Source organism: Epinephelus fuscoguttatus, linkage group LG1 (assembly GCF_011397635.1).
Source record: "Epinephelus fuscoguttatus linkage group LG1, E.fuscoguttatus.final_Chr_v1".
Taxonomy (NCBI): domain Eukaryota; kingdom Metazoa; phylum Chordata; class Actinopteri; order Perciformes; family Serranidae; genus Epinephelus; species Epinephelus fuscoguttatus.
The window spans coordinates 2,823,734-2,849,024 of NC_064752.1; the positions used below are offsets into that span (position 1 = coordinate 2,823,734).

The 25,291-nt window shown below is 43.3% G+C and overlaps 1 protein-coding gene and 1 pseudogene across 2 annotated transcripts in view; one reads left to right on the forward strand and one right to left on the reverse strand.

Annotated features, from left to right (window-relative positions):
- LOC125894781 (nuclear factor 7, brain-like) overlaps window positions 1-25,291 on the reverse strand; it is a 427,838-nt pseudogene that overhangs the window by 54,149 nt on the left and 348,398 nt on the right.
- LOC125894638 (metabotropic glutamate receptor 7) overlaps window positions 8,496-25,291 on the forward strand; it is a 410,460-nt gene continuing 393,664 nt past the window's right edge. For both annotated transcript variants that reach the window (XM_049586190.1, XM_049586197.1), the window contains exon 1: window positions 8,496-9,848. In XM_049586190.1, the coding sequence (XP_049442147.1) occupies window positions 9,336-9,848 (513 nt within the window). In that variant the 5' untranslated portion in view covers window positions 8,496-9,335. The remainder of the gene's footprint in view (window positions 9,849-25,291) is intronic.

Below are 25,291 nucleotides of genomic sequence, written 5' to 3' on the forward strand. Positions count from 1 at the left end.
CTGCCTCGGAACACTTGCGCTTCAACAGATCGACACTGTGTCAAGCAAACTGGCTCGAGCGTAACATCACTAGAGATTGCGCCAGAGGAATTAATGATGAGTCTATCACTCTGGTCACAAAAATGAGCATATCCCAGCAACTGATTAATGTACAAGTTAAAAAATATTTTGTTGTTTCTACATTTAAAAATCTTTTGGGTCAAAATGTTTTGTGTTTTTATTTTGTAAAATATGATAAGAGAACATCTATTTTTGGTGTTTTTACACACAATTCAGCACTTCTTTCAATTCTAATGGTTTATTGATTGACATAAGTTTTAGCTCAGGTTGTCAGGTTGATTTAAGGGATGTGAGGAATTTGAAGGTACTCTAAGAAATGACATCACAATAAGCAGAAATACCAGTGTGGGCGGATCATTTCTAAGGCAGAGTTCAAAGGGTTAATTCTCCTGGGGGTGGGTCACACGCATAACACGTCATCAAAACATCACAGTGACGCCCAAGGTCCCGTCCTGCCAGCTGTCCAGTTGATACAGATGTGGTTTTGGTGCTGTTACTACCTCTGATGCCACATTAAAGGCGAGACAACTCTGTCCCGCCATGTAGGGATTGTGCCTTTTAAACAGAAGGAGGAATAATGGTGTGACATTCCCGCCTTAGAGAGGCTGTGTAAACAGGACTACAGAGTCCAACTGAGGCTGATGTGAATGTCATTACTTGATGATGGAGTTACCAAAGTTATCATTTCATTCATTGTGTGCGGATCATAGAAGTTATATTCATGACACTCCACTGAGTAGATTTCATAGGATACATGAAAACAGAGCTGCTGGTGGCGCTAGAGGAGCAGTCAGGTCATCCCTACCTTGTTCTGCTCCTGCCGTTGGTTATTTGTCTTGTTTTGTGTTGACCTCAGTAAAAATCTATCCACGTCTTTAAAGTCTAACATCATTCCCATGGTGTGTTCTCTGCACTGAGATCTTATTCTGCAACATCACTCTGGTTTTGATGTTTTCCTGACTGCAGAGGAACGTCATTTAGCTGATAGAGACATCAGAGTTTGGGGCCTAATCAATTCCTGATTTAGCAAAATCAGCTCAGAGCCAATGAAAAGATCCTGTAATTGGTTCGATCCATCACTAATGTGGCTAAAAGTTGTGCTGCAGAGTTTGAAACCATTCGGAGGGAAGAGCAAGTTTCATAAATTAAGCATGAAGACGAGGAGTTACAGTCTTCAGTAGGTTACGTAATGAAAGCATCAGTAACTCGATGTGAATGTGTCGGGGAAGAGCTCTGTGTGTGAGTCGGATGATCAAAGAGCGTTGAACTTTCTACTTGACCTTTTTACTTGAACTTTCCAGTTGGCCTTCAAACTTCAGTAAGGGTCAAAAGTTACTCGTAGAATGAGTGCAGGGGGTCTGATGCAGAAGGTTAGATCCTCCTCTAACTTCATCCTGTAAATCCTGAATGAATGAATGAATGATCACTTCACGACATCATCATCATCATATTTCACTCCATGTTTCAGGCAGAGTTTTGTGCAGCTGAAGGAAACTGCTCCATCTGGACAGAGGAGGAAGGAGCTGGTATCCAGGGTGACCGGTGCGGCGAGGCTGCAGGTAGGTGAATCCTTCAAGGACACTCTGACAGGAGGTGTGAAATATGACGGACTCAGTGGTATCAAACATGTGAGCTGTCATTTCTCTAACTGCTGCTGTAATTACCGGGGCAGCTTACAGGCTCTCCTCTCTGCAGCCACTGTCGAGTGAGAGGTTCATTATATTCTGTCTGATAGCCGAGTGCAACGTCTGAGGGAAATTCAATACCACAATTCAATCACTGAGTAATGTGTGTTAACAAATTTGCACTTAAAGCATTTTCCTATGGAATCAAACAGGAAACATTTTGTCTGAGTTGTGACAGAAACACTCGGATCATTCATCAAATGTGTTTTGGCTCAGCGAGTGTCCTTGAGCGCTGAACTCGCTAGCTCTCTCTAAGTCACTCTGGGAGAGACCATCAGCCAAATACCTAAAAAATCTAAATGAAAGAATGGCCTGTCGTGTTGTTGTAATGTTCTGGAGGCTCATTTTTCATTTCCTCGAAGGTCGTTCCCCCGTCCCTCCAGCTGTATGAAAGCATCCAGTGAGAAGTGACAGTGAGACATGATGGCTCATGATAGGCCACGTTTGACTCGCTGTTGCATGTGTGACATATTTTACAGTCTAAACACACACACACACCTTTCAAAGAAGGGTTTCCTGCCGCGGAGCTTTCAGGGTCAGGACACGCTGTACCAGCAGGCTGCTGTGATTCCTGACGTCCTCGTCTCTCCTCAGGTGAATCCTGGGGCAGGAAGTGTCACAGTGGCAAAGACAACACATCAGAAAAGTGTCAACAGGAATTACAAGTGTTGGAAACATTTGTAGTTTGGAAGTGCACGACTCTGCAGGTTAGGAGCGCTGTGCTTTTGATAGGATGTAACTGAGCCCAGCCAGACCCAGCACTACGTGACTCTCATTTTGTTTCCTTTTTCTTTTTCATTAAACTATATCCTCCATGTGGCTTCACATAAAAACACAGGACTCTCCAGGACAGAGTGTCTGCAGGTCCTCAGAGAGTCTTAAGTCTTTGCAGTTATTCATTTTCTCATCTTACTCATCCCTCTGTGTTTTTTCTTTCCTTCTCTTGTCACTCGTGATATCACGACTCAGACATCACAGGTCATCCTAAACCAGCCGGGGTGGGGAGGATGAGACAATAGCTTTATTTTTTTCTTTTGGAGTTTCAGTAACTGTAAAATTCTGTAAAATATATAGACACATATAGATTAGATGCTGCTATGCAAATATGATTTATTGTTAATATTTTTGGAAGGAAACTAAAAACAATTTTGATCACAAACAAAAAAAAATCAACTTTATAAAAAAATCAACTGTAAAAGTCATAAAGTAGTTAAAACTGAATTTGTGGGGTTTAATTGCCACAAACATTTAGTCCATCTTTCAATTTCGTGTTGTCAAAATGAGTCGAGGTCTTCAGTGTGAAAGTTACAAATCTTCTAGTCCAGCACTGAACCTAACGCTGTCTTTTTACTTTCTCTTTTCCCTGTTGTTAAACTGACCTATGGCTAAGCCCCGCCCTCAAACACGATGAGCCAATCACAGTGCGTATAGCCATTCCCATACACTGGGACATTCTCTGCCTGGACGTCCATTGAAATGCATTACAGAAAGTCAGTTTGTTGGGTTTTATGAGCTTTTTCTGAGATTTGAAGTTTAAAAATGGTCAAACGGTGTGCATGGGGTACATGCAACTCTGACACAAGGTATCCTGAGAGGCTGGGCGACCAGGTGTATTTTTACACTTTAAACCACATCTCAACCGAGAAAAGTGTCTCCTTTGGATAAAGTTGTGTGGTAACGTTAGACCACAACATCAACTCAACGTGAATAAGATTAACAATGATGTCTACATCTGTTCTAAGGTAAGTCAACATTGTGTTTGAGGCAACATATTGTCACTTTGCTGGAAAGAAATATAAAGTTATCTTTAACATCTCTAGCTAACGTTAGCTAAAGTTAGCCTAACGTTAGCTCCTAGCTGCGTTGTTCATCATGTCACCTTGTTTGCTGGGAGTTCATTAGCCTATTTTGTTCTAGTTTTGTACTTTGGTGATGGTACATCATTGTTAGCTGTTGTCCAAAGGGCTCTAGTTAAGCTAACGTTAACTTCTGGAGCTTAGCTTCATTAACTTATCTGTAATGGCAGAGATAACAAAGGTTGGCAAACGTTATGCTGAATGATTCAGTGTAAATACTGTAGCACCAAACTAACGGAGAGACACTCTTGGTAAAGATGGTAAAAAGGCCGTTATCCTTTTCTCATATTCTGAGCCAAAAACCTTAACTTCAGTGGCACTTTAACTTGTTGTCTTTGATGGTGACGGCAACCAGATGCGGTTCACAAGCGTACACTGTGACCTGTAAATGTTGGCTTGTAATTTAAGCTTTTCATCGACCTTCTCAACAATAAAATGATGAATATATCCCTCCAATGCGTAGTTTAGGCCCTTTTGGTTACTTCTCAATGACATCTGATCGTTATGTCCCCAAAAATCATCAGTTGCCTCCTGTGAAATGCCGTGTACTGTGACACCTGCCATAGCGCCGGGCACTGAATGTTGATAGTTTGTCCGAGTGAGTGGAGGGGGCGTGGCTTAGCCATAGGTCAACTGTAGATGAACCTGACTCACTCTAAGGACCATATTCCTACACACAGGATTCCCATGGTCATGAAATCCCTTGAAAAGTTGTGACATCAAAGGAGCTGTTTTCCAGGCCTGGAAATGGTTTGGAATGAACAGAATATTTAGGGAGAATTGGCTGTTGGTAAAAATGTGTTCAATTAAACCCCCGAACATGAAATACTTTCTTCTATTACATATTTAAAATCTAGAGCTGCGCCGTGTGACCGTTGAAATATTTCTAGTATCATGTGATACACATACACCAGATCGGTATCCCATCACTGTGAAGGCCACACCCCCCGTTAGTGTCAACATATTGTTGCCATAGAAACAAAATTGACATGCAGCAGTAGCAAAGTTTGATTATGATTTTGATTATGGTGCATTATCAGCATGTATGAACATGATGTGTACCTTCCCAACATATATATATATTGTAATTACCGCCAAGTGTTTACGTTCTAAACTCAGGTTTGTCCATCAGTTTGTGAGACGGGTCAAAATACTGCAGTACCCATGAGCCTCAGCTGTTGCTATGGAGAAGAAGTCGGTCTGAGGTGTGAATGTGTTGTTGCATTTATGAACAAAACACACTGCTGTGGACACTGATTCATCCATAATGAAACTGCTTTAAGCTGCAGATCGTAAAGTCAGTTTTCCAGACAGTTTAATCTTCAGCTCACAGTTAGCAGAGACTGAACAGAATTTGAGGCTCTGAGATTGGATTTCTTTGCTGAAATACAAACTGGGAGTCGTGGTCGGCGTCTCTCCCTCAGTTTTTGTGTCCACAGACTTTGTGTACTGTTTGACTTTTTATAAACAGCAGATTTATTAATGCCAGATACTCTTTAACACAGTCATCCGTCTTTTGTTCTGATGACTCTTAAAGATATCACATTACTGTGGGTGTGTCAGCTGTGATGTTCATAAAGAACTGACGTATTTAATTAGGATACGAACGTGTGTCTGAACATCGTTTGGTGGTAACAAATGCACCTCTGGAGTCACACCAGAACAGGGGAGGATATTGTTTCATGTTCGGACTCTCACAGTGTGTTCACACCGGGCGCGAGTAAAATATTCGCCTCGCTCTACTCGCGCGAGTTTGACCGCTGGAATATTTGTTTTTACTCGCGACATTCACGTGAGTAACAGTGTGTTCACACTGCTAGTAAATCAGACAAGTATGGCGGCCAGAAAGCAAGCTACATCGGTTGTGCTAACTGGAGCTAATGCTAGTGCTAATTTTGTTGATAGAAATGTACAGCCAATAGTTGGAATCAATTTTCAAAACTTACCAGGCAGACCGACCTCCTCACTCAATTCCTCCACGCCAGGTCTTTCTTGGTCCGAAGCTTATAATTTGGGGACGTAACGTCATAACGCTCAGGGTGGCCACAAACAGCTATCATTAGCTTGTCCTCCATTTTCGGAACAACGTGGGGCAGTTGTTGACCATTGAGGTCCATCCAGATGTGGCAGAGAAGTGTGTGAAGGCTACCTGCGTTCTCCATAACCCAGACACCTGCAGTGAGGGCGAGCATCCCAGTTGCCGTTGGTGAAGTGGAGCCTGCATTGAATATTAGCACCAAAATAAATATCCATCTGTCTCCGTTGAGTTTTTTGCGTGTGAAAATCAATAAATATTCACTGTATCCGGAAAGTCACATGTCTCCTGAATGAATTTTGTTTACTACAACGGCAGCAGCATGTCAGTGACGTTGGTGACAACAGGAAAATCTCAACGCTGATAGGCTGCCCCGACACAGCATCAAGCGAATATTTTGCTCGAGTTCAATATTTTGAACTTGTGTGAAGAGGCGAATGACGCGAATTTCGCATGTTTGCTCCATTCGCGTCGCGCCATTCGCGTCATTTGCGCCGCCGGCACAAATTTGCGTCTATTCGCGTCTTTACATTGACTTTGTATGTAATCTTATCGTGCGAAAAATTCGCCTCGCTCCCAGTGTGATCACACTGTCAGGCAGAAAGACATGTTTCTGTACATAAGACAAATCATGTATTTAAAAATCTGAATCAGATTTGTACTCAGTCTTTTCTGTTATCAAACGAAGTTGCATCTACACTCTTTGCTTCCTGTTTTGACTTGTTGGAAAAGTTGGAAAAGTAACTAATATGTGGGACAAGGTGTCCACATACTTTTGTCTACTTTTCTTCTGTGGCTGTTGGTCAGCTTCTTCATGAAGGCAAAGATACAACATACAATATTTTAGATCAGATGTGCTTCAGATGTTGTGGCAGAAGTTTAACGAAGGCTTTCCCAACATGAAGATGTCCCCGTGCAAAAACTAACATCCAAGAAATGCTTTTCATATTGTCACGGGAGAGAACTGGACTGAATGAGAGATCCAGATCAGTGAGGGGCGTCTGAATAGTTTTATAGTTAGTCCTCCTCAGGTGGTCCTGACAGACAGACGCAGTCATGTGACTCAGCTCTGTGACAGCAAATCTGCATCAGGTAAATTTAGACCCTTTCATTGTGGAGAAAATATCATCATTAGCATTAATTGATTCACGTGTCTGAAGTCGTTCTGTGAGTTTGAAAGAGGAGCTGCTGCCTCTGTGTCGTCAGATCTTCAATCTGTCATTAATCAGACTCTGACTGGAGCTGAGTTCAGCAGCAGGAGGCCACGGCTGCATTCCAATACTGTCGGGACACACCCTTCCTGTGCTGTACCTCCCACTGTGTGTCCGTTCTGTCAGTCTGCTTGTAATGTTACATCCGTCTTCTTATAGCTTCATATGAAACTGTTACTGAGTCTGAACGCTGAAATCCATCATCAGTAATCTTGTCATCAGCCATATTTCATCTTCACCTCAACTTTGGACATTTACTTTATTTCCTCGACATTTGTACCTGATGTTTGTGTGAAAGGAAAAAACAAAATAAGTTCATGTTTATTTTTTTCTCTGATCTCAATGAAACTAAACAGAAGAGTCCTGTAGTCATGAGGAGGACACGGACGCTTTGACACCAAATTAGGAAACAGTTCATGTGTTATGTTGTATTTGTTCTGTTTGCCGACAGGTCACAGACACACGTGCAGTGCGTCACAGGGTGACAGTAGGCCTAGTTAAAGCTAATGCATAGGATTCAGGGGGATATAATCTAATCAGTCTGTTTGCTTTAGTGTAAAATCAGCTGATAATAATAATAATAATAATAATGATAATGTTTTACAGAGGCTCTCTGCTCAGCGCTACACAACTTTGTGTTTCCCTCGTGCTTCTTTTTAATGTTTCACAGCAGCTCCGCTCCACTGAGATGTGACTGAAGCAGCCTCTTATATCTTCTTATTTTTATCTGTTTACTGAGACGATCCTGTAAAAGCAGAGTTTAAAGCTCCAGTGTGACGGATTCAGAGGGAAATATTGTCAGAGGTGGAATATAATATAATCAGCTGAGAATAAGAATCGTTGGGTTCTCGTTGTCGTAGATTGAGACGTTTATATCTACACAGGAAGCAGGTCCTCGTCTACAGAGATCACCATGTTGCACCCACATGTTTCTACAGTAGCCCAGAGCAGACAAACCAAACACTGGCTCTAGATAGAGACATTTGCTTTTTTGTGTCGTTGCTTGGCCACTGTAGTTAGAAGCCCCTCCGTGATCGTTATTGTTTCCTGGTGTAAATCAGTGTGTGTGTTTGTGTCTGAGAGGAAGAGACCTCTGAGGATAATTCAGCTCCTGAACACTGAAGGAAATGTAACCAGGAGAAGTTTCAGCTGGTTGTAATCTGCAGCCCTCACCACTAGGTGCCACTAAATCCTCCTGAATCTGACACGCTGGACCTTTAAGTCGGTGTTCTGATGTAAACACATCTTCTCATTCAGAATTCATGATGAGAGTAAGGAGTCACTTTGTGCAGCAGAGCTCTGAAACAGTTCAAACTAATGATTTAAAGCCATTTTAATAAAGTGAGCAGAACTGAAATATGAAGCAGATAAACCAGTGTTCAGTGTGTGTGTGTGTGTGTGTGTGTGTGTGTAAACATGAAACAACTGCAGCTTTTTTATTTTCTTCTGAATGCAGTCATTCATAACAACACGAGCTGTCCATAACTCCAAATGTGTTTTGTTTCAGTGTGTTTGTGCAAATCGTTTTGGCACCTTGGACTGATAATTACACGAACGCGCGTGGGCGGAGTGTGCGCGTGTGATTGCGTGTCTATATGTGTGTGAGAGAGGGGGGGTTCTCGTTATTCAGACTCTTTGAGCCCACAGACCTCCACTTCTTCTTCTTCTTCTTCTTGTGCTCCTCGGCGCAGCAGCATCTGTCCGCAGACAGACAGGTGACCGTGGGGCCGGGCTGTGGGAGGGATGAGGAGCCAGTCACAGACGGCTCGTGCTCTCAGCAGAGTTATTTCGTGCACTCAGCAGCGCGTGCGGTGCCGCTTTGACGCCTTCTCCTTTGTGTCCCCACATCCTGAGTCCAGGCTCGAGGAAACTATTAAAGCTGCCTGATCTCCATCCGCAGGTGTGACCACATTTATCTGTTGTTATTTACTCAAGTATGACATCAGAGCCGGCTGGGCTGGGTCCTTCACGGCTCCACACACGGAATACCGGGATAGCCTGACGGAGTCTTCCTCTCCTGCTCCTTCCTCCAGCTGTGTGTGAACACGCACCGATGCTGTGTGTTTCTTTGTTTCCTCTCTCAAATCCCGGAATGGGTTCTCGAGCAACAAGCGACCGTGGCTGCGTGCAGCGGCGGCAGCAGCTCTGCGCACACTTCACAGGGATAACGCATTGGTGAATCAGTGGCTGAGCTTGCTTTGGATGTGTGTGTGTGAGAGAGTGTGTGTGTTTGTGTTTGTGTTTGTGTGTGTGAACCTGCGGGATTACTGTAGTCTCATATTGTCGTTTTTCTCCGCGGGATCGAGGACAGGAATGAACTCGGGTGTTGGATTTGTAAAACTATCCTAAGAAGTGTCTGCACCTGCAGAGGCTCCGCGTTTTCCAGCCGGAGTCGGTGTTGGAGCTGCTGTGGTTCAACTGTTGGTGTGTGTGTGTGTGTGTGTGTGTGTGTGTGTGTGGGTGTGTGTGGTGGGGGGCAGATCCGATCATGGGCAGACCATCTGATAATGCCCCCCAACTGAAAGCGGGTCTGACACTCCGGGTGTTGTGGATGCTTCACGCTTTCCTGGACCTGGCCGGCTCCCAGGAGATTTACGCGCCGCACTCGATCCGGGTGGAGGGCGACGTGACGCTGGGGGGGCTCTTCCCGGTCCACGCCAGGGGGGTCCCGGGGATGCCGTGCGGGGACATCAAGAAGGAAAACGGCATCCACCGGCTGGAGGCGATGATGTACGCCCTGGACCAGATCAACGGCGACGAGGAGCTGTTGCCCAACGTCACCCTGGGCGCCCGGATCCTGGACACCTGCTCCCGGGACACGTACGCGCTGGAGCAGTCGCTCACCTTCGTCCAGGCGCTCATTCAGAAGGACACGTCGGACGTGAGGTGCACCAACGGGGAGCCGCCGGTGTTTGTCAAACCGGAGAAAGTTGTCGGGGTCATCGGAGCGTCGGCCAGCTCCGTGTCCATCATGGTGGCCAACATCCTGCGCCTCTTCCAGGTAGGGGCCGCGCGCACAGTTTCCTCAGACTGAACTCACTACATGAGACTCATTTACACACATCATCATTAGTGTCAGCTTCTGCTTATGTAACCCGCAGTCCTCATGCAGCCGCTTCAGCTGCAGCATCACAAGCTGCGGGCCTGTCGTCCCCCCTCACAGTCTCCACCGGTTACACACACACACACACACACACACACACACACACACAAGGAAAACATTCTCAGAGTCACGCGTGGTGTGGCTGAGGGGCTGGGTCTGGACAAGAACCGCAAATCACTCGTTCCTGCGGAGAGGATGCCATCAGTGTGTGTGTGTGTGTGTGTGTGTGTGTGTGTGTGTTTGCTTTGCCATCCATGTGAGATGTGCGTGCACACTGAGCATTAATATCAGAGAGTGCTGCTTCTTGGCTTCCAAAAAAGGAAAGATGAGCCATCACATTCTGATCAGACATCAGCTGGTTGGGTTTGTTTCCTCTGTGTGTTCATGTTGATGTGAAACTGAAGCGCTCAGGAAATACTGCTGCTGTATTTAAGAAGCGTGAAACATATAAATCCTTCGAGGTCTGTGTGAAGCTTGGAAATGTGTCCTGTGGTCCTGTTGGAGGTTTTAGTGTCAGCAGTCCTGCTGACGACAGAAACAGGATTTATGTGCTTATTAAAAATGTTTTCTGTTACTGGTCTATGAGAGAGCTCAATCCTTCAAAGGTCTGGTGTTTGTGGTGTGTTCAGTGACATTAAAGGCGCCCTGCAGATTGATTTTTGTGCCACTTGCCAGTTTCCTGAGATCTGAGATTTGTCTTCGACTATTTGTGAGCAGGGCTGAGTTATAGCCGATGTTTTGAAGTCTCTAAAGTACGGCAGACTACTAAAACACAAAATTATAGAATGTTACAACAAAGTTAAATAAAGTACTGTTATAATACAGTTTAATAAGGGACTCTTATTATGAAGGTATATAAAGTATTGTTATGTTTAAATCAAGGTGGAAGCACTGGTGCTTTTATTTAGAAGCACCCGGCTCAGATGAACCTGAAACTTCTGTTAAACAGTTAGCTGTTAGCAGTTAGCAGAAAGTTAAACTGTTGCTTCTGCACCGTGAAACATGAGGATTAATTCACGGTGGAGACAAACACAGCTCTACAGTTCATATGTGAGTAATATCTGCAAGTGGCCGAGGGGCTCCATGGTCGCCAAGTGCAACTAAACCGTAACGTTGGCGGTATGGAGAAACACACCTCGCCTGCTCACGCTGTTGCTCAGCAGAAAATGATCTGGATGGGCGCAGGAGTGTGTGTGTGTGTGTGTGTGTGTGTGTGTGTGTGTGACGAGTCATGTCTATGAGAGAGAGAGAGGTTAATTGCCGAAGCGAGTCTCAGGCAGTGGCTAAAGAAAGGTGACCATCTGTACTTGATGTTCACAATATAGTCGTGTTATATATCTCACCTGGAACAAGCTGCAAAACTTGGGACTGACTACCCAGGGCCCCAGTGGTAGGGCCCCAGTGGTAGGGCCCCAGTGGTTGGGGGTCATCGAGAAAACCTGGAGAGAAAAGTTTGGTTTGATTTGCAGTTTTTATTTCTAAGTTATTAGCGCCATAGCTAAATTAAAATTGGCTGAATACGTTGATTTTAAAAAATGAATGTTGTTTGAAAAAGCTACAGCTGTCTGAGGCCCCTCCCACCCCGTACTGGCACAAAATGGTTTAGTCCGTCATTGCACTGGGATTTTTTTCTCTAAATGCAGCGAGAGCCAAGTGAGTGTGCACCAACGCACTGTTATGTTTTTCCCCAAGAGAGCAAAGTCTGGGTTGCAGAAAAGAAAAGAAAAGAAAGAAAGAAAGAAAGAAAGGTGCATGAGAGAGAGAGAGAGAGAGAGAGAGAGAGAGAGAGAGAGCTAACAGAGACTGGCTGTGCATGGAGCCCAGATCTTTGCTGTGGCCCTGTGCCTGTGCACTGGTTCTGTTTTCAGGTGCATCATTATAACAAACTTTTGTTTATTAATTGAGTGATTGCACTAAAATATAGTTTTTAATTGTTCATGCATCTTATCAGGATATCCTGCAGACCTGCTGTGGAGCATCATGAGCTGTCTGGTTATGTTGGTTGTAAACAATCCTGTCTCAGCTGCCCTCTCAACTCGTAGCAGTAAGACATGACCTGATCTGCTCCTCCTGCAGGGGGCGTGTTCTTGGTTCTGAACTGAGATCAGATTGAAACTGAGGACAGAGTAAGATGGAGAGAAAAGCACACAAACAGAGATTCGGACAGAGATTTATAACGTGTGTGTGTGTGTGTGTGTGTGTGTGTGTGTGTGTGTGTGAGGCACGCAGAGTGAGACAGACACACAGTGAAGACATGCAGAGAGGGAAGGAGGGAGGAGTGGTGCTGAAAGAACAGCTCCTCTGCTCCTCTCGTTTGCCGGTCGCTGGGTGAACAAATCATCCTTTTCTCCTTCATTCTGTTAAAACCCTCTCAGCTCTTCACAGTCTTAATACGCCTCACAATTAGAGGGTATTACTCCGAGTTAAAGACCTCAAACAATCCTTTCTATCTCTCTCCTCCTCACAGCTCCTCCTCCTGCTCCTCACAGCTCCTACACTCTCCTGTGTGTTACGTTAAAGCTTCAGTACCAGGTCCACGGTAACGTCGGTCAGTCTTTATTTTCTAGGAAACAAATCTATGACTTCCTGTACCCAGAGACACTCCTCCCCCCAACAACACAACGTATCCTCACACAGCTGTTGGTATGAATGAAGTTATGTTCTTGACTTAAGTTTAATTTAATTCAACAGGCTTTACTGGCCGACATTCAGCGTGTTGCTAAACACAAACACAATTAAAAGGCAGTGAATAAAATTTACAGCTGATTCCACAAATGACAAAAGTCAACAGAGCAAATCAGTAACATACATATATACAGTTCATATAAAGACGTTCATATTTACATAGATATCTCATATGTCTCATATATGTTTACCTATAAACACATGTTTTATCTGTGTGTGAAAACAAACAAAAATATGGAGTAGAAGAGTAAATACAAAGCAGACTGAGCTGTGAGGAGATGAACTCCAGCTTTTGTTTGCTGATGTTGTTCTTGTTGTTTTGTGTGTTTGACTTGGTGTGTTAATTAAAGGTGTCGTGTGTTTATACAAGTAACTTTGCTTTAGACAGATTAAGAAACAATTAACAATATTTTAATGCAAAATCAGAGACGTAAATTGTAAACACATAAACCATAGGAGTAAATAAAAAGGCAGAGTGAGCTGTTGTTGTTGTTGTTGTTGTCTCTGAGGCTGTGACATCACTGACATTTGTTGCTGCATCTGTGACGCTGTTTTATCAGAGTAGATGTTGCATTTGAGTCTGATCAGAGTTACAGCGGTTAGGGTTAGGAAGAGGAACGTTCAGGACGTACCTTAAAATGACTCAGAGTCCTGTGTTTGGTGACCGATCCACCTCCCTGAGCTGCCTCCTCACAAGACTCAGCATCATTGTTCACTCCTGTCAGCACATTGGCCACATGATCAGACTTCCAAATTATCGTGGGTTATGCACGAAGTACTGGCTCATCATTACGTGGGATATATATTTTTTTGGTAGTTTTCGTACACTCTAAACCCGAATTAGTTGACGCAAATTGCGTGGAAACCCGCTGCCTTGTACGGGTTAAGTTTTTACACAAGCTGAAACTAAATAAGTCAAGCTGTTGATAAGTACATATTAGTAGTGTCTACTCAAAAATATGACCAGTTATTGCAACTTATCATTCATTACAATTAATGTATTTTCTTCTAATTTAATTAGCTTTTGTTTTTTAAGATTGTATAAAAACACTGTTTCAGTTAAATTGTATGGAAATGAAGAAATTAAACAGTACATTTAAATGCTCCAATGCATTTTATTTTGAAAAACAAAAAAGCATAACATCAGCTGCAACTTGTTTGAACACTGTAAACCCAGATTTTGTTTCTAATTAAACTTCCGAGATAGAGGTAAGTTTAATTTAGTTTAAGTTTACTTCTTGAAATGAATGAACACCATGCACTTGCAAAGTCGGCTCAAACAGTAGACAGAAAAAAACTGCGTCAGCAAGTTATGTCTAAGTTTACTTTAGCATTTACTTAACAGACTGTTGTTTTGGGTATTAAAATTCCCCACAAAGATCACTACTATAGTTATTTCACATACTACCATTCCTCTTGCTGCTTCACGGTCTGCCACCGCTGTGCTGGTTCCACCAAGTGTAGAGCCTGAAATGGACACACCATTTGCAAGCAGCTGGCCTCGTCACATGACCAAGCAGAATTTTGAATTAGCCCCTCCCCTTTCTTACAAAAAAGTTAACATACCAAGTTATCTCTGCTTAACATGATTAGTGGAATAAATCTTTAAGCTAAATAGTACAAGCAACTATTGTTGTTTAGTAATGATAACATGTTTTTACAAAGCATGAAAGAATTAGTATACTCTGACTAGTATGCTCTAGGATTACTCTGAAGTTTAATTAGAAACAAAATCTGGGTTTACAGTGCAGGAAAACACAGAAAACAGCTCTGTATTTTTGTTAACCTTTATTCAACCATACAACACACAGATCATGTCAGATATAAAACAAGAGCAGCTGGGAACATCAACTGCAATGGGAGATTAATGATGTTCTACAAAAGCTGAGAATTAAATAATAATAATAATAATAATAATAATAATAATATAAAAATATTCAGAAAACGTATAATAAATAAAAATGGACATTAGAAAAAAACAAACACAAACAATGCATTTCACGTCAGAGTTTCAGTCCGTTTTTTTCCTTGTCATTTTCTGTTCCGTGCTTGTGTTGTTGCTGTGAGCAGCAGAGTGCTCAGCACTGAGTTCAATTTCCCAAATACAGTAAAGAAATGAACATGTCACTAGTATCAGCAGAACAGATCATATCTTTCAGGGTAAAACAATGAGCGACATCAGTGGTGCTGAAAACATGAGAACTTAAATCAGACAGAAATGTCATGTTTGTTTCTGCACTGAAAGATGTTTCATCATGTGTCCACAAAAAGAACAAGATTTATCGGCATCCACACGTCTGGAAATGACAGAATTCACTGGATAGATTTTATGTAAAAATGTTTATTCTTTGTTTCTGTTGGACGACTCAGTGAGACCAGGTCGATGTAGGAATACAAAACTTGTGAGGTTTTTTCTTTTCAAATGTGAGTTCCAGTAAAATTTCCATCTTGGGGGAGGTTTTGTTTTTAGTTTGAGAAAAGAAACGTAATAACAGACATATTTGTCCAGTTTCTCAAAGATGTTGATACCATTCAGAAGCAGACGGAGACTCTGGGATGTTTCCTTCACCCAAACACAAGTGACTCCTAAGAAGGCGGATTAAACCAGAAGAAATGACTTTGATTACTGAACTGTTCATACGAGCGCCGCAGGTCAGGACCCCTCTGGACCCCCCTCTCCCTTTGTTTCTTCAGCTACTTCAGATATTTTATTTATTTACGTCTGAGCCACAGCTTAGTAACTTTGTAAGCTTGTCAAGGCTTTGGCTTTCACTCTCAGCCGTTGAAAGCTGATTTGGAAAAGAATTTAATGGTGGCCGGGCTCAAGATGTTTTAAATAACAGACTTTGAAAGGCTGTTTCTCACCAGGAGCTGAGAGTGTTTCTTCTGTCCCACATTTTTCAAAGCGCACGGCACCAAGATGCTGCTGGTTTCTTTTTTCAGCGCTGCCGTGAAGGCCAATAACACAACAAACAGAACTTTAAAAAAAGGGGTGAACTGTGACCTTGAGTCAGAAGAAAATAAACGAAAATGAAATTTATTTTCAGAGGAGTACGCATGCTGCTGCAGACTGTCCTGGTATTAAAAACCATGAATGAAATAAATGACTCTCTACTACGTCCTCATTTATACAAGAACAACTAATATTTGCAATTTTAATTTTAACCCACTAATTTGTCCGTCACACACGTTACAGAACATCTCGCAGGTTTTTCTGCAGCTAACTGGGTCACAAGTGGAGGAGAATGGGAGGAATCTGGTTTCTGCATCCCTTCAACCCAACACTCAGTGGGATGAGATGGGAGGGTAATTATTTTCCCCTGTGATAGAAAAGTCATCTGTTCCACAGCTGTTTTCACTTCATTACGCCCCTGATGTTCCTAAATGGCCTAGTTGGCAGCGGAGTCACACCACAAACACATTAAGGCTTCACTCTCTGGACTGCTGCCCCCTCCCCCGGTGGATCTTGGGTCAGGTCATAGCCAGAAAAAGATTTTTACAGTACATGTAGGGCAGTGGGGTGGCAGCACACGGGCGTGTGCCAGTATCAGTAATTAGACTCATGAATTTTTCCATCGTTCTCTTTTATTCTCATTATTAAAGATGTGACGGCATCAAATATTCATGCTGAGATCTTAGTGGCCAAAAGTGTTTCAGTAAATATCAGGATGTTCCCAAATCTTTCTGAAATACTGCTGTAAGAGCTGAAAGGTCGTAACGTTACTTCACAACATGTTTGTGTTTGATTTTAAACTTGAAACTTTACTGAACGTTACATGATAAACACTAACAGGCTGATACAAGCTGAGGACGTCCATTCATTCATGTTCAACCACTTATCCGAAGCTGGGTCGCGGGGGCAGCAGGCCGACCAAAGCACCCCAGACGTCCCTCTCCCCAGCGACGCTTTCCAGCTCCTCCTGGAGGACCCCGAGGTGTTCCCAGACCAGACGAGATATGTAATCCCTCCAGTGTGTTCTGGGTCTGCCCCGGGGCCTCCTACCAGTGGGACCAGCAGGATCCTGATCAGATGTTGAACCACCTCATCTGACCTCTTTTGACGTGAAGCAATCCCTCCAGCTGTCTGACTCCTCCCCCTATCTCTAAGATTGAGCCCAGACACCCTACAGAGGAAACTCATTTCAGCCGCTTGTATTTCCGATCTCTTTCTCTCAGTCACTACCCAGAGCCTATGACCATAGGTGAGGGTTGGGATGCAGATGGACCAGGAAATCGAAAGCTTTTCTTCTAAGCTCAGCTCCGTCTTCATCACGATGGCCCAGCATCACTGTAGACGCTGCACCAAACCGCCGATCCATCTCATGCTCGGTTCTTTAGGACGTTTGACAAATAATTTTCAGAGTTGTGTCTCGTAGATTTTACACATGTATTCATGGTCTGATTCAGGCTGTAGCTAACAGTTATTTCACTGTCCAGTCCCCAGAGGAAAATGTCTGCGTTGTACATTTCACGAATGTGTGTCATACCAACATCTCTAAAGTGACGTAGTATGTGAGCTGACTTTGTCCTGAGGAGGTGGAGGGGATGGTGGATGGTGTGACTCCTAGACCGCCAACCTGCAGATCTCTGCTCAACACCAACAGTCAACAAAACTGGTTGTGGTTCGTCACTGAGCTTCCAGCAGCTGTTTAGGCAGACAAACTGAGACGTTGCTACTTTTTCCAGCCAGAATTGTGCCACCAAAACCAAGTGTTTCAAGCCAAAACATGATCTTTACTCAACCATAACCAACTGTACATTCCAGTCCCTATACCACCATACTATATTATACACCAGAAGAAGACTGAGTATGTCCCAGTACACTGTATGTCAAATACAGTATGTCAAATATACCAGGATTTTCTTCTTCATTCCGTCTGATTTTGCAGTCTGTAAGCCAGTGTGCTTTTCTGGATATTTTGACCCACAATCTTCCACGATGCACTGACATCATTACGAGCGTACAGCGTAATGACATGAACACAGAAGCCTCTCTGCTGCTGAGAGAACTGTGTTCACTCTGCTGTCAGGTATCATAAGGTACTGACCTGATGATGAGGAAGACAGAAGCCTTCGCTCTCTGCTGCTATAAGGGTGAATTATCTCTGTTGTTGTTCTTATTTTAGATCAGTTTAAACAGAATCATGCAAACAACCATTTACTGTGGCCGTCTGCTGGAGGTCCGTCTTTCAAAGGTTAATTTCCTCATCATGTCGTGTGTGACCGTCTCGTAATGTGAAAGAGGCGATGAACCAAGTCACAGTGTTTGTTCTCAGTGACCTGCTTAGAAACAGCAGTCCTGATGCTACATGTGTTTTTCTGTAAAAAGCACTGATAGCCCATTATCCAAATTAACATTGTCACATATGGTGGAGTCATATTACAGTGTATGTGTCTAATGAGCTGCAGCCTCCATCCCGCCCACTCACTCCCATTACCGACACAAAACACATCCAACCGAACCCACCTACCACTGTCATTATGTGGCACGTCTTGTGTAGCAGCACCGTCCCTCTCGCTCCACAGCAGCAGCAGCAGCAGCAGCACGGCTCATAAAACGCCACTGCAGCCAAACTCTTGTATTTTTATAAGAGAGACGGAGAGAAGTTATATTTTCATTTTGCTCTCATGCTCGCTAAAATTTATGGCTAACAAAGGAGGTATACACCATAATGTGCAGCGACGGGAGGGTTTAATGACCCTGTATCTTCTCGTCACCGTGCACCTGTGCTGAGTCGACTGGTGTTACGGCCTAATGAAGCACACCCAGACAGAATGAGAGGGGAGGAGGAGGAAAGACAAACAAGAGAAATAAAAACGCATGTAAAGAGGAGGAAACTGAGACGGAAGTAGAGCATGCAGGTCAACTGGCAACAGACAAGTTTTGTCACGGATTAAAGGAACAGTGTGTCAGATTAAGGGAGATTTAGTGGCACCTAGTGGTGAGGATCAGAGACTGCAACCAGCTGAAACTTCTCCTGGTTTAAATTCCTTCAGTGTTCAGGAGCTGAATCATCCACAGAGGTCTCCTCCTCTCTGAAACACACACACCAGCTGATTTAAACCAGTAAAAACACTGAATAGAGACGTTTCATGTTTTAAAGAATCAGTGTAATTCCAATGCTGCTCGTTGCAGATGTAGAACGTCTGTAGACGAGGACCTGCTCCCTGTGTAGATATAAATGTCTCAATCTACGACAACGAGAACCCAACGATTCTTATTCTCAGCTGATTATATTATATTCCACCTCTGACAATATTTCCCTCTGAATCCGTCACACTGGAGCTTTAAACTCTGCTTTTACAGGATCGTCTCAGTAAACAGATAAAAATAAGGAGATATAAGAGGCTGCTTCAGTCACATCTCAGTGGAGCGGAGCTGCTGTGAAACATTAAAAAGAAGCACGAGGGAAACAAAGTTGTGTTTAAAAAAAAAAATATATCAGGTTAGTGATTTGCGGTGCTGAGCAGAGAGCCTCTGTAAAATGACTTCACAATGCATCTTGTGATTTATGTTTCTCTGTTTGGACTTGTCTCGCTCATAGCTGCAGATTTTCCTCCTGCTTTTCTCCCACCTTACATTTCCAACTCAGTTTTCTGCTGCAGTGGTCAGTCAGTCTCGTGTTTTGTGTTTCTGAGCAGGAACAACTTAAAATACATAACACATGAGACCCAACATTTCACTGACGTCAAACTCCAGTGCGGTTCCTCAGTAATTAAGTTTGTTTAGCTCCTGAATAACAGCCACAAGTCCTCTGTAAATATTCCCACAGTGCATCAGTGAGATATACATGCATGTCACGATGTGAAGGATCCAATCAGTTCATGAAGGAGTGTTTTATTGATACCTGACTTCACTTCTTTTAATGAGGAGGAAGTGATTTTATTTCCTGACTCTCTGATTGCCTTGGGCCTGATCCCAGTTCCCCCTTGGCCCTACCACTTCGTCTGTAGTGCTGCTGCGCAGGGAAGGGTGTCCCGTTTCTGTTGTGGGATTGAGAGTAGCCCTCCAAACAGAGTAGTAGAGGGAAATTCCCAGCATGCTTTGCAAACTGCAGTAGACTAAATCTAAACAAGCTACCTGTGATGGAAAGAAGCCAATAACTTTAAATGTGTCCTGATAAATAGTCATTAAAACTGTTAAAGTCTGTTGAGATATTGAAGTGTAACGTGGACACAAAGATATATATGTAACTTCATCGTTATAACAAGCATTTCAGTTTCATGTCAGTTACTTTTACCAAGCTATTCTCACAGTTTATTCATTACTGTTACAGGGTTCCCACAGTCATGGAAAATGTAATGTAATAATGTAATGTCACATAACAGCAAATTTATTTCCTGTAGCTGTCGATGTGACACAGCTCTGTGTTGATTTGTGACGTCTTGCTTACCATCAGGTACATCTCTGCATGTTCCAACCTGGTCTCACTCTGAGGTCGTCAAAAACCGGTGCTTAGGCAGTGACTTCTGGCGTCACACACAGACAGAAAATCCTTTCATGTTGGCATGAAACAGTACCTAGCCGGTTGCCATTATGGTTTAACAGCGCCTGGCGCCATCAGGTGGAGAAGCAGCAGGACGACAACAAAAGTGAAGGTGGCAAAGTCTGAGTAGGGCGGGAGGGGTGATGGATGGGTCCAACAACCACCGACTCTCACCCTTAAGGCCGGTGTTCACTTCCTGTATGAATCAGAAGAACCAGTTTGTACTTGCAGTTCTTTTTTCTTAAAGCCAGCCACATGTGTGTGTGTTGTTGGAGGACAAAAACATCAATCATGGTCTTGTACTGATGTAGTGCTTTTATTTTGAAAGAGACTGTATGCAAACTGTACATTTCCTGTGAAAACAGAAGTGTATTTTGAAAACAGACAATGCATGTAACAGGCTGAAGTTGACACGGCGTCCCAGAACGTCAACAACCAACACACCCAGGGTACCTTGGACGTCATATGTGGACGTGGAAAGTCCATGACCAAACGTGGACATGTGACGAGGTCACATTTTCTCTGCTACCTGAAACCTGAATAGAGTTTAAAGCTGACATGTTTGAAGAGTGCAGGGTAAGTGGTACAAAGAGAAAAAATGTCATTAAGGGTCCTTGAAAAGTCACGGAAAAGTTTTAAAATTTTCTCCATGAAAATGTTGGAACTCTGCTGTTAGTTAACTGAAGCTATTTCAGCTGTTTCTCCTGCCTGCTGGGCTTCTTTGGTAGATTAATCTGTCTTGTTCTGTCTTGAAGATTTGGTCAGATGATGACATCGGGGGGGAGAATCTGGACTGAGGCTCTCTGAGTGACTGATGTTGTGTTGGCTCTCTGTGGGTTGGTGGAAGTTGAACTCACAGGTTTACTGTGGCTCAGCCTGAAGTTGCAGAGGACGACACAGATAGGAATGTAAGCAGCAGAGTTTGTGTCCTCGTTGGTTGAACAGGCGTCAGAAGGAGTATTTAAACTGCATGACAAGAAGATTGTCCATTCAAACCAAAACCAATCCTGTTAGCCGGCGTGGCTGCGGCTCCAGGCAGGATAGCCACCCCGTCTGCTCAGCGTGGAGTGGAAACACTCTCTACCAGGCTCGGCAAAACAGTCGATTATACTGTTTCAAGTGCTAAATATCAGACCTGGGTCACACATTCTTTACATAATCCTGTGTGAAATATCCCACTGGTGGGTACATCAGTATGAATATTGAGCAGCACACAGTTCAGCCTATTAAAAATGAATCGGTACAGTTTGCGGTGGCTGGAATTTACCCGACAGCGGGTATAATGGCTCATTTTCAGTGAGTGTTGCCTCACAGGAGAGAGGTCCCTGCAGGGTGGGTCCCTGGTGGTGTTCCTGTGTGGAGTCCTGTCACTGCTCCAGTTTCCTCCCACAGGCCGGCAGTGTATGCAGGTCAGGTGGAGCAGACGCTGAAGGTGCCTTTAGTCTGGGAGTATTTCATGTCGCAGTGTGTTAGATTGTCTCATAAAATCTGTGTCAGACTGCAGGATATCAGTGTGAGGCTGCCACACGGGGCCGTGAATGTGTGGTGAATGATGGCGCTGCGATGGAAACAGTTATAAAGTGTGTGAGAGCAGAAACACTTCGTCCACACTGTTGTTGTGTTTTTCAAATGCAGCAGGATTATAACCAGGCTGTGGTCTCAGAGAGGACACCTATGAGCATCGGACAGTCTCAGAAGAGGAGAAGAGAGGAGGTAGTCGTGGTGGAGAAGAGGGCACGGTGGGTTTTTAAGAACTTTGTTTAAAACAATTTTGTGTGTCTGATTGGTTGCTCTGTAGTCGAGGGCACTTTAAGAGAATTTGGTTCTTAAAGTTTGGCTTTTTTTATTCTCCACAGATACAAATGATCCGCCAGCAGAGGAGAGTCACTGTCTTTCTCCTAGAAATTACATTTAAATTTTATTTGCATTATATTTAAATCCATGAGGTGCTTCATGTATCATACATGGAGGAAGTCATAGAGAGGTGGTCGTGTGGATTGAGGTCGTACAAAGATTCAGATTTCTTTATTGTCATTGTAAAAAACATGCAATGAAATGCAGGTGCACCAAGGACCAGGGTCATGTTAAAGTAATAAACAGTAATAAAAATAAATAAATGCCTCCATTCCACTCATATTCTTCAGTATATGTAGATACCGTGTACTCATCGCCAACATATGCTGTTAAAATGGGATTTTAAAAAGTGCTCGTTCATAATATATCACATAAAATAAGTTATTGCACTTTAGAGAATGAGCTGTGATGTGTTGCAGTGAGTTGGCCTCAGGTCAGAGGTCAGTATGGTGATGGCTTTGTGGCAGAGACTGACTCGCGTGGTGTTTTGATGCACCTGTGGCATTTTTTTCAAGATGAGCAGGATGGAACGAGTCGTTCAGGATGTTCTGTGTTTTCTGCAGGGAGGGAACCTCACAGCAGAAAACACATCGTAGGGACGGGTGCACACAGCTCAACAGCTGCAGTGTGACTGGTCTCACCTGGGCGCAAATAGACACCGTTCATAAAAACATGTATATCATGATTTAACTGTACAATAGTCTCTCACATTTCATTCTTATTTATTCTATTCTGGTTCTTTTATTGAGCACACTTTAGTAGAATGCACATATTTGAACATATTTCATGTTTGTTTTCTGTTTTTTTTTTTACAACATATATGTATACATTGTGTTATATACTTTATTATCTATTTCTGTATCCTTATGATTTCTTGAGGACCAGATCAAATGCCTTGTGTGAGAAAGCTGCTCTTGATTGGTCAGAATTTCCATGTGGGAAAAATCCAGGAAGTAAAGCAAACGTTGAAGAAGAGTACACTTGCAAGATAAATGTGACACTTTCTAATGTCACAATGGAGGGACAACTACGCAGGTTGATTTTAGCGCTGCTCATCGTGGACTATATTGCTGTCATTGTTCATTTTAGTCAAAGCATACAGTTTGAAAACGAGGCAAACGCGGCTCCAACTAGAAAACAATGTTTTGATGCATTGGATGTGCTGAATGTGCATATTAAGGCAGTACAGGAGGAGGTGCACATTAATAATCCTCCAGGACTGTAACATGCTCATGTTTAACCCAAACAATGTGTCATGTGACTGCAGTTGCTTCACATCCAGGTCGCAACACCTTCTCACCACAAACCAACCGCACCAGAGTTCATTGATTGAACTGAACCAAACAGGGCAGGTGTGAACGCAGCCTTAAAACACTGCTGTAAATGAATCGTATAAACACAGAACCAGCAGGAGACAGTGAGTATAAAGGGGCTTTACAATAGTACATGGTGTGAATGTGAATGGGTTTATCTGTCTGTCTGATGGACTGTGACAGTTGTGTTATTATCTGCAGCTCCTGTGAGCCTTAATATGACTCAGCAGTTATGAATGATTGATCAGACGACAGAATCAGATTCAGACTGATCTGAAACACCTGGATGTGAACTCTCCTTCCAGCTCTTCTTCACACAGACTCTTCCTGCAGCTCTGACTGTGAGTAAAGGCTCTGCCACTTTCTGGGACTGCATTCTGTATTTTTGGATACAACACAAACCCATAACTCTTGGACAGCCTTTTTTTCTGACCTATATTCAGTGAAGTGCCACAACAAGAGTGCTGATTCATTAAAACTCCACTTGTGTTGGATGCAGACGCCTCGCCTCGTGTCTGACTTTCATTACTTTCCAAACTCTCGCAGGTGGAAGAGGAGCCTCGCTGCACAGAGAAAGATAAATCCAGACTCAGAAGGGAAGCAATCAGGAACATTTTGGGGTCATGATGCAATTCAAAACAAATTGGGCAGCTGTGATTGGCCCAAAAAAATAAAAACAGCTTCCCAGGTAGCTTCCTCAGCACGGCGCCTTTCATCGCGCAGGAAGCTCCCGTTTCCTTATGGGCTGTTTGAAAAGAGTTTTTGATCTTCACTCACTTTGTCGCCTGTTGCTGGGAGAATTGGTCTCCTGCATCATGGGGGGAAACTACCATCCGTGAATGTGAATGATGTATTTTCGAAAACTCCAGCATTAGAGGCAGCATTCAGCATTTAAAGAAGTGTCCTTTAATATTATACCACACATCACAGTGTCGTGTTAATGAAGTCGCTGCAGGACTGTGGAACAAATCAAACATCATCCAATATCACAGTCTGAGTCGGTCTTTATATGAACACAACAGAGGCTGTTCATGTCGTCACACTGGAGAACAGAGAGTCTGCAGGTCTCAAAGAAGCCTTGAATATCGGCCTTTTCCACATGTTTACGGATCTATCTTAAAATGTTTCTTTCATTCACACAAACTGATTTAGCTCACTGACACAAGGACCTTCTGAAAACCCCGTCCAGAGAGAAGATGTCCTGAAACTGTGTTTTTATTGTTGGTGTGTAGACGGTGACGTCAGAGTGTGCGTCATGATCTCCTGTGTGAAGTGTCACAAATGAGGCAAGGTTTTGTGCAATAATGGACGAGACCAAAATTGTGCTCACTAGATATATCACCGCCTGTTCGGCGTGCTCCTGACAGCGCTTCAGTTGTGTTTTGCTTTGTTGTTTGGACAGAGGATTTTTCATAAACCTGTGTGAGGATCAGTGATGTTGCTGGATACGCAGCCTGCGCCCCTTGAGATGTTCTACACCTTTATGTGATGAGCCACGCCCTCCGCAATATTCATTGCCTTATAGAAACTCAGTTTTAGTAAGTTTTCCAACTTTTGCCAAGAGGGAACTTTAGATATTGCTCCCTAGATTATGTTCACCCAGTTTCATGCAGATGGCTCAAACTTCCTAGGAAGAGATCCATTTGAAGTGTTTTTCAAAAAATTCAAAATGGCGGAAAATCTATATAAGCGGAAGTTATGGGTTCTTGAGGCAAATGTGTTCCTCATGAGGAGAGGCATCTCTGTGCAAAGTTTCATGTCTCTACCACATACGGGGCATGAGATATGCCCATTCAAAGTTTGACATTTCAATGGGTTGCTATAGCGCCCCCCTTTGGCCAATTGATGTAATATTGCTTCATTGGCATCCTCCCATGACCCTCTACCACTGTGCCAAATTTCACATGGATTGACCAAGTCAGTGAGGAGGAAAACATGGAACAGATATAATCTCACACAAGACGAGATCCGGTTTGATCGTCTCAAAGAGTGAAAGGAAAAC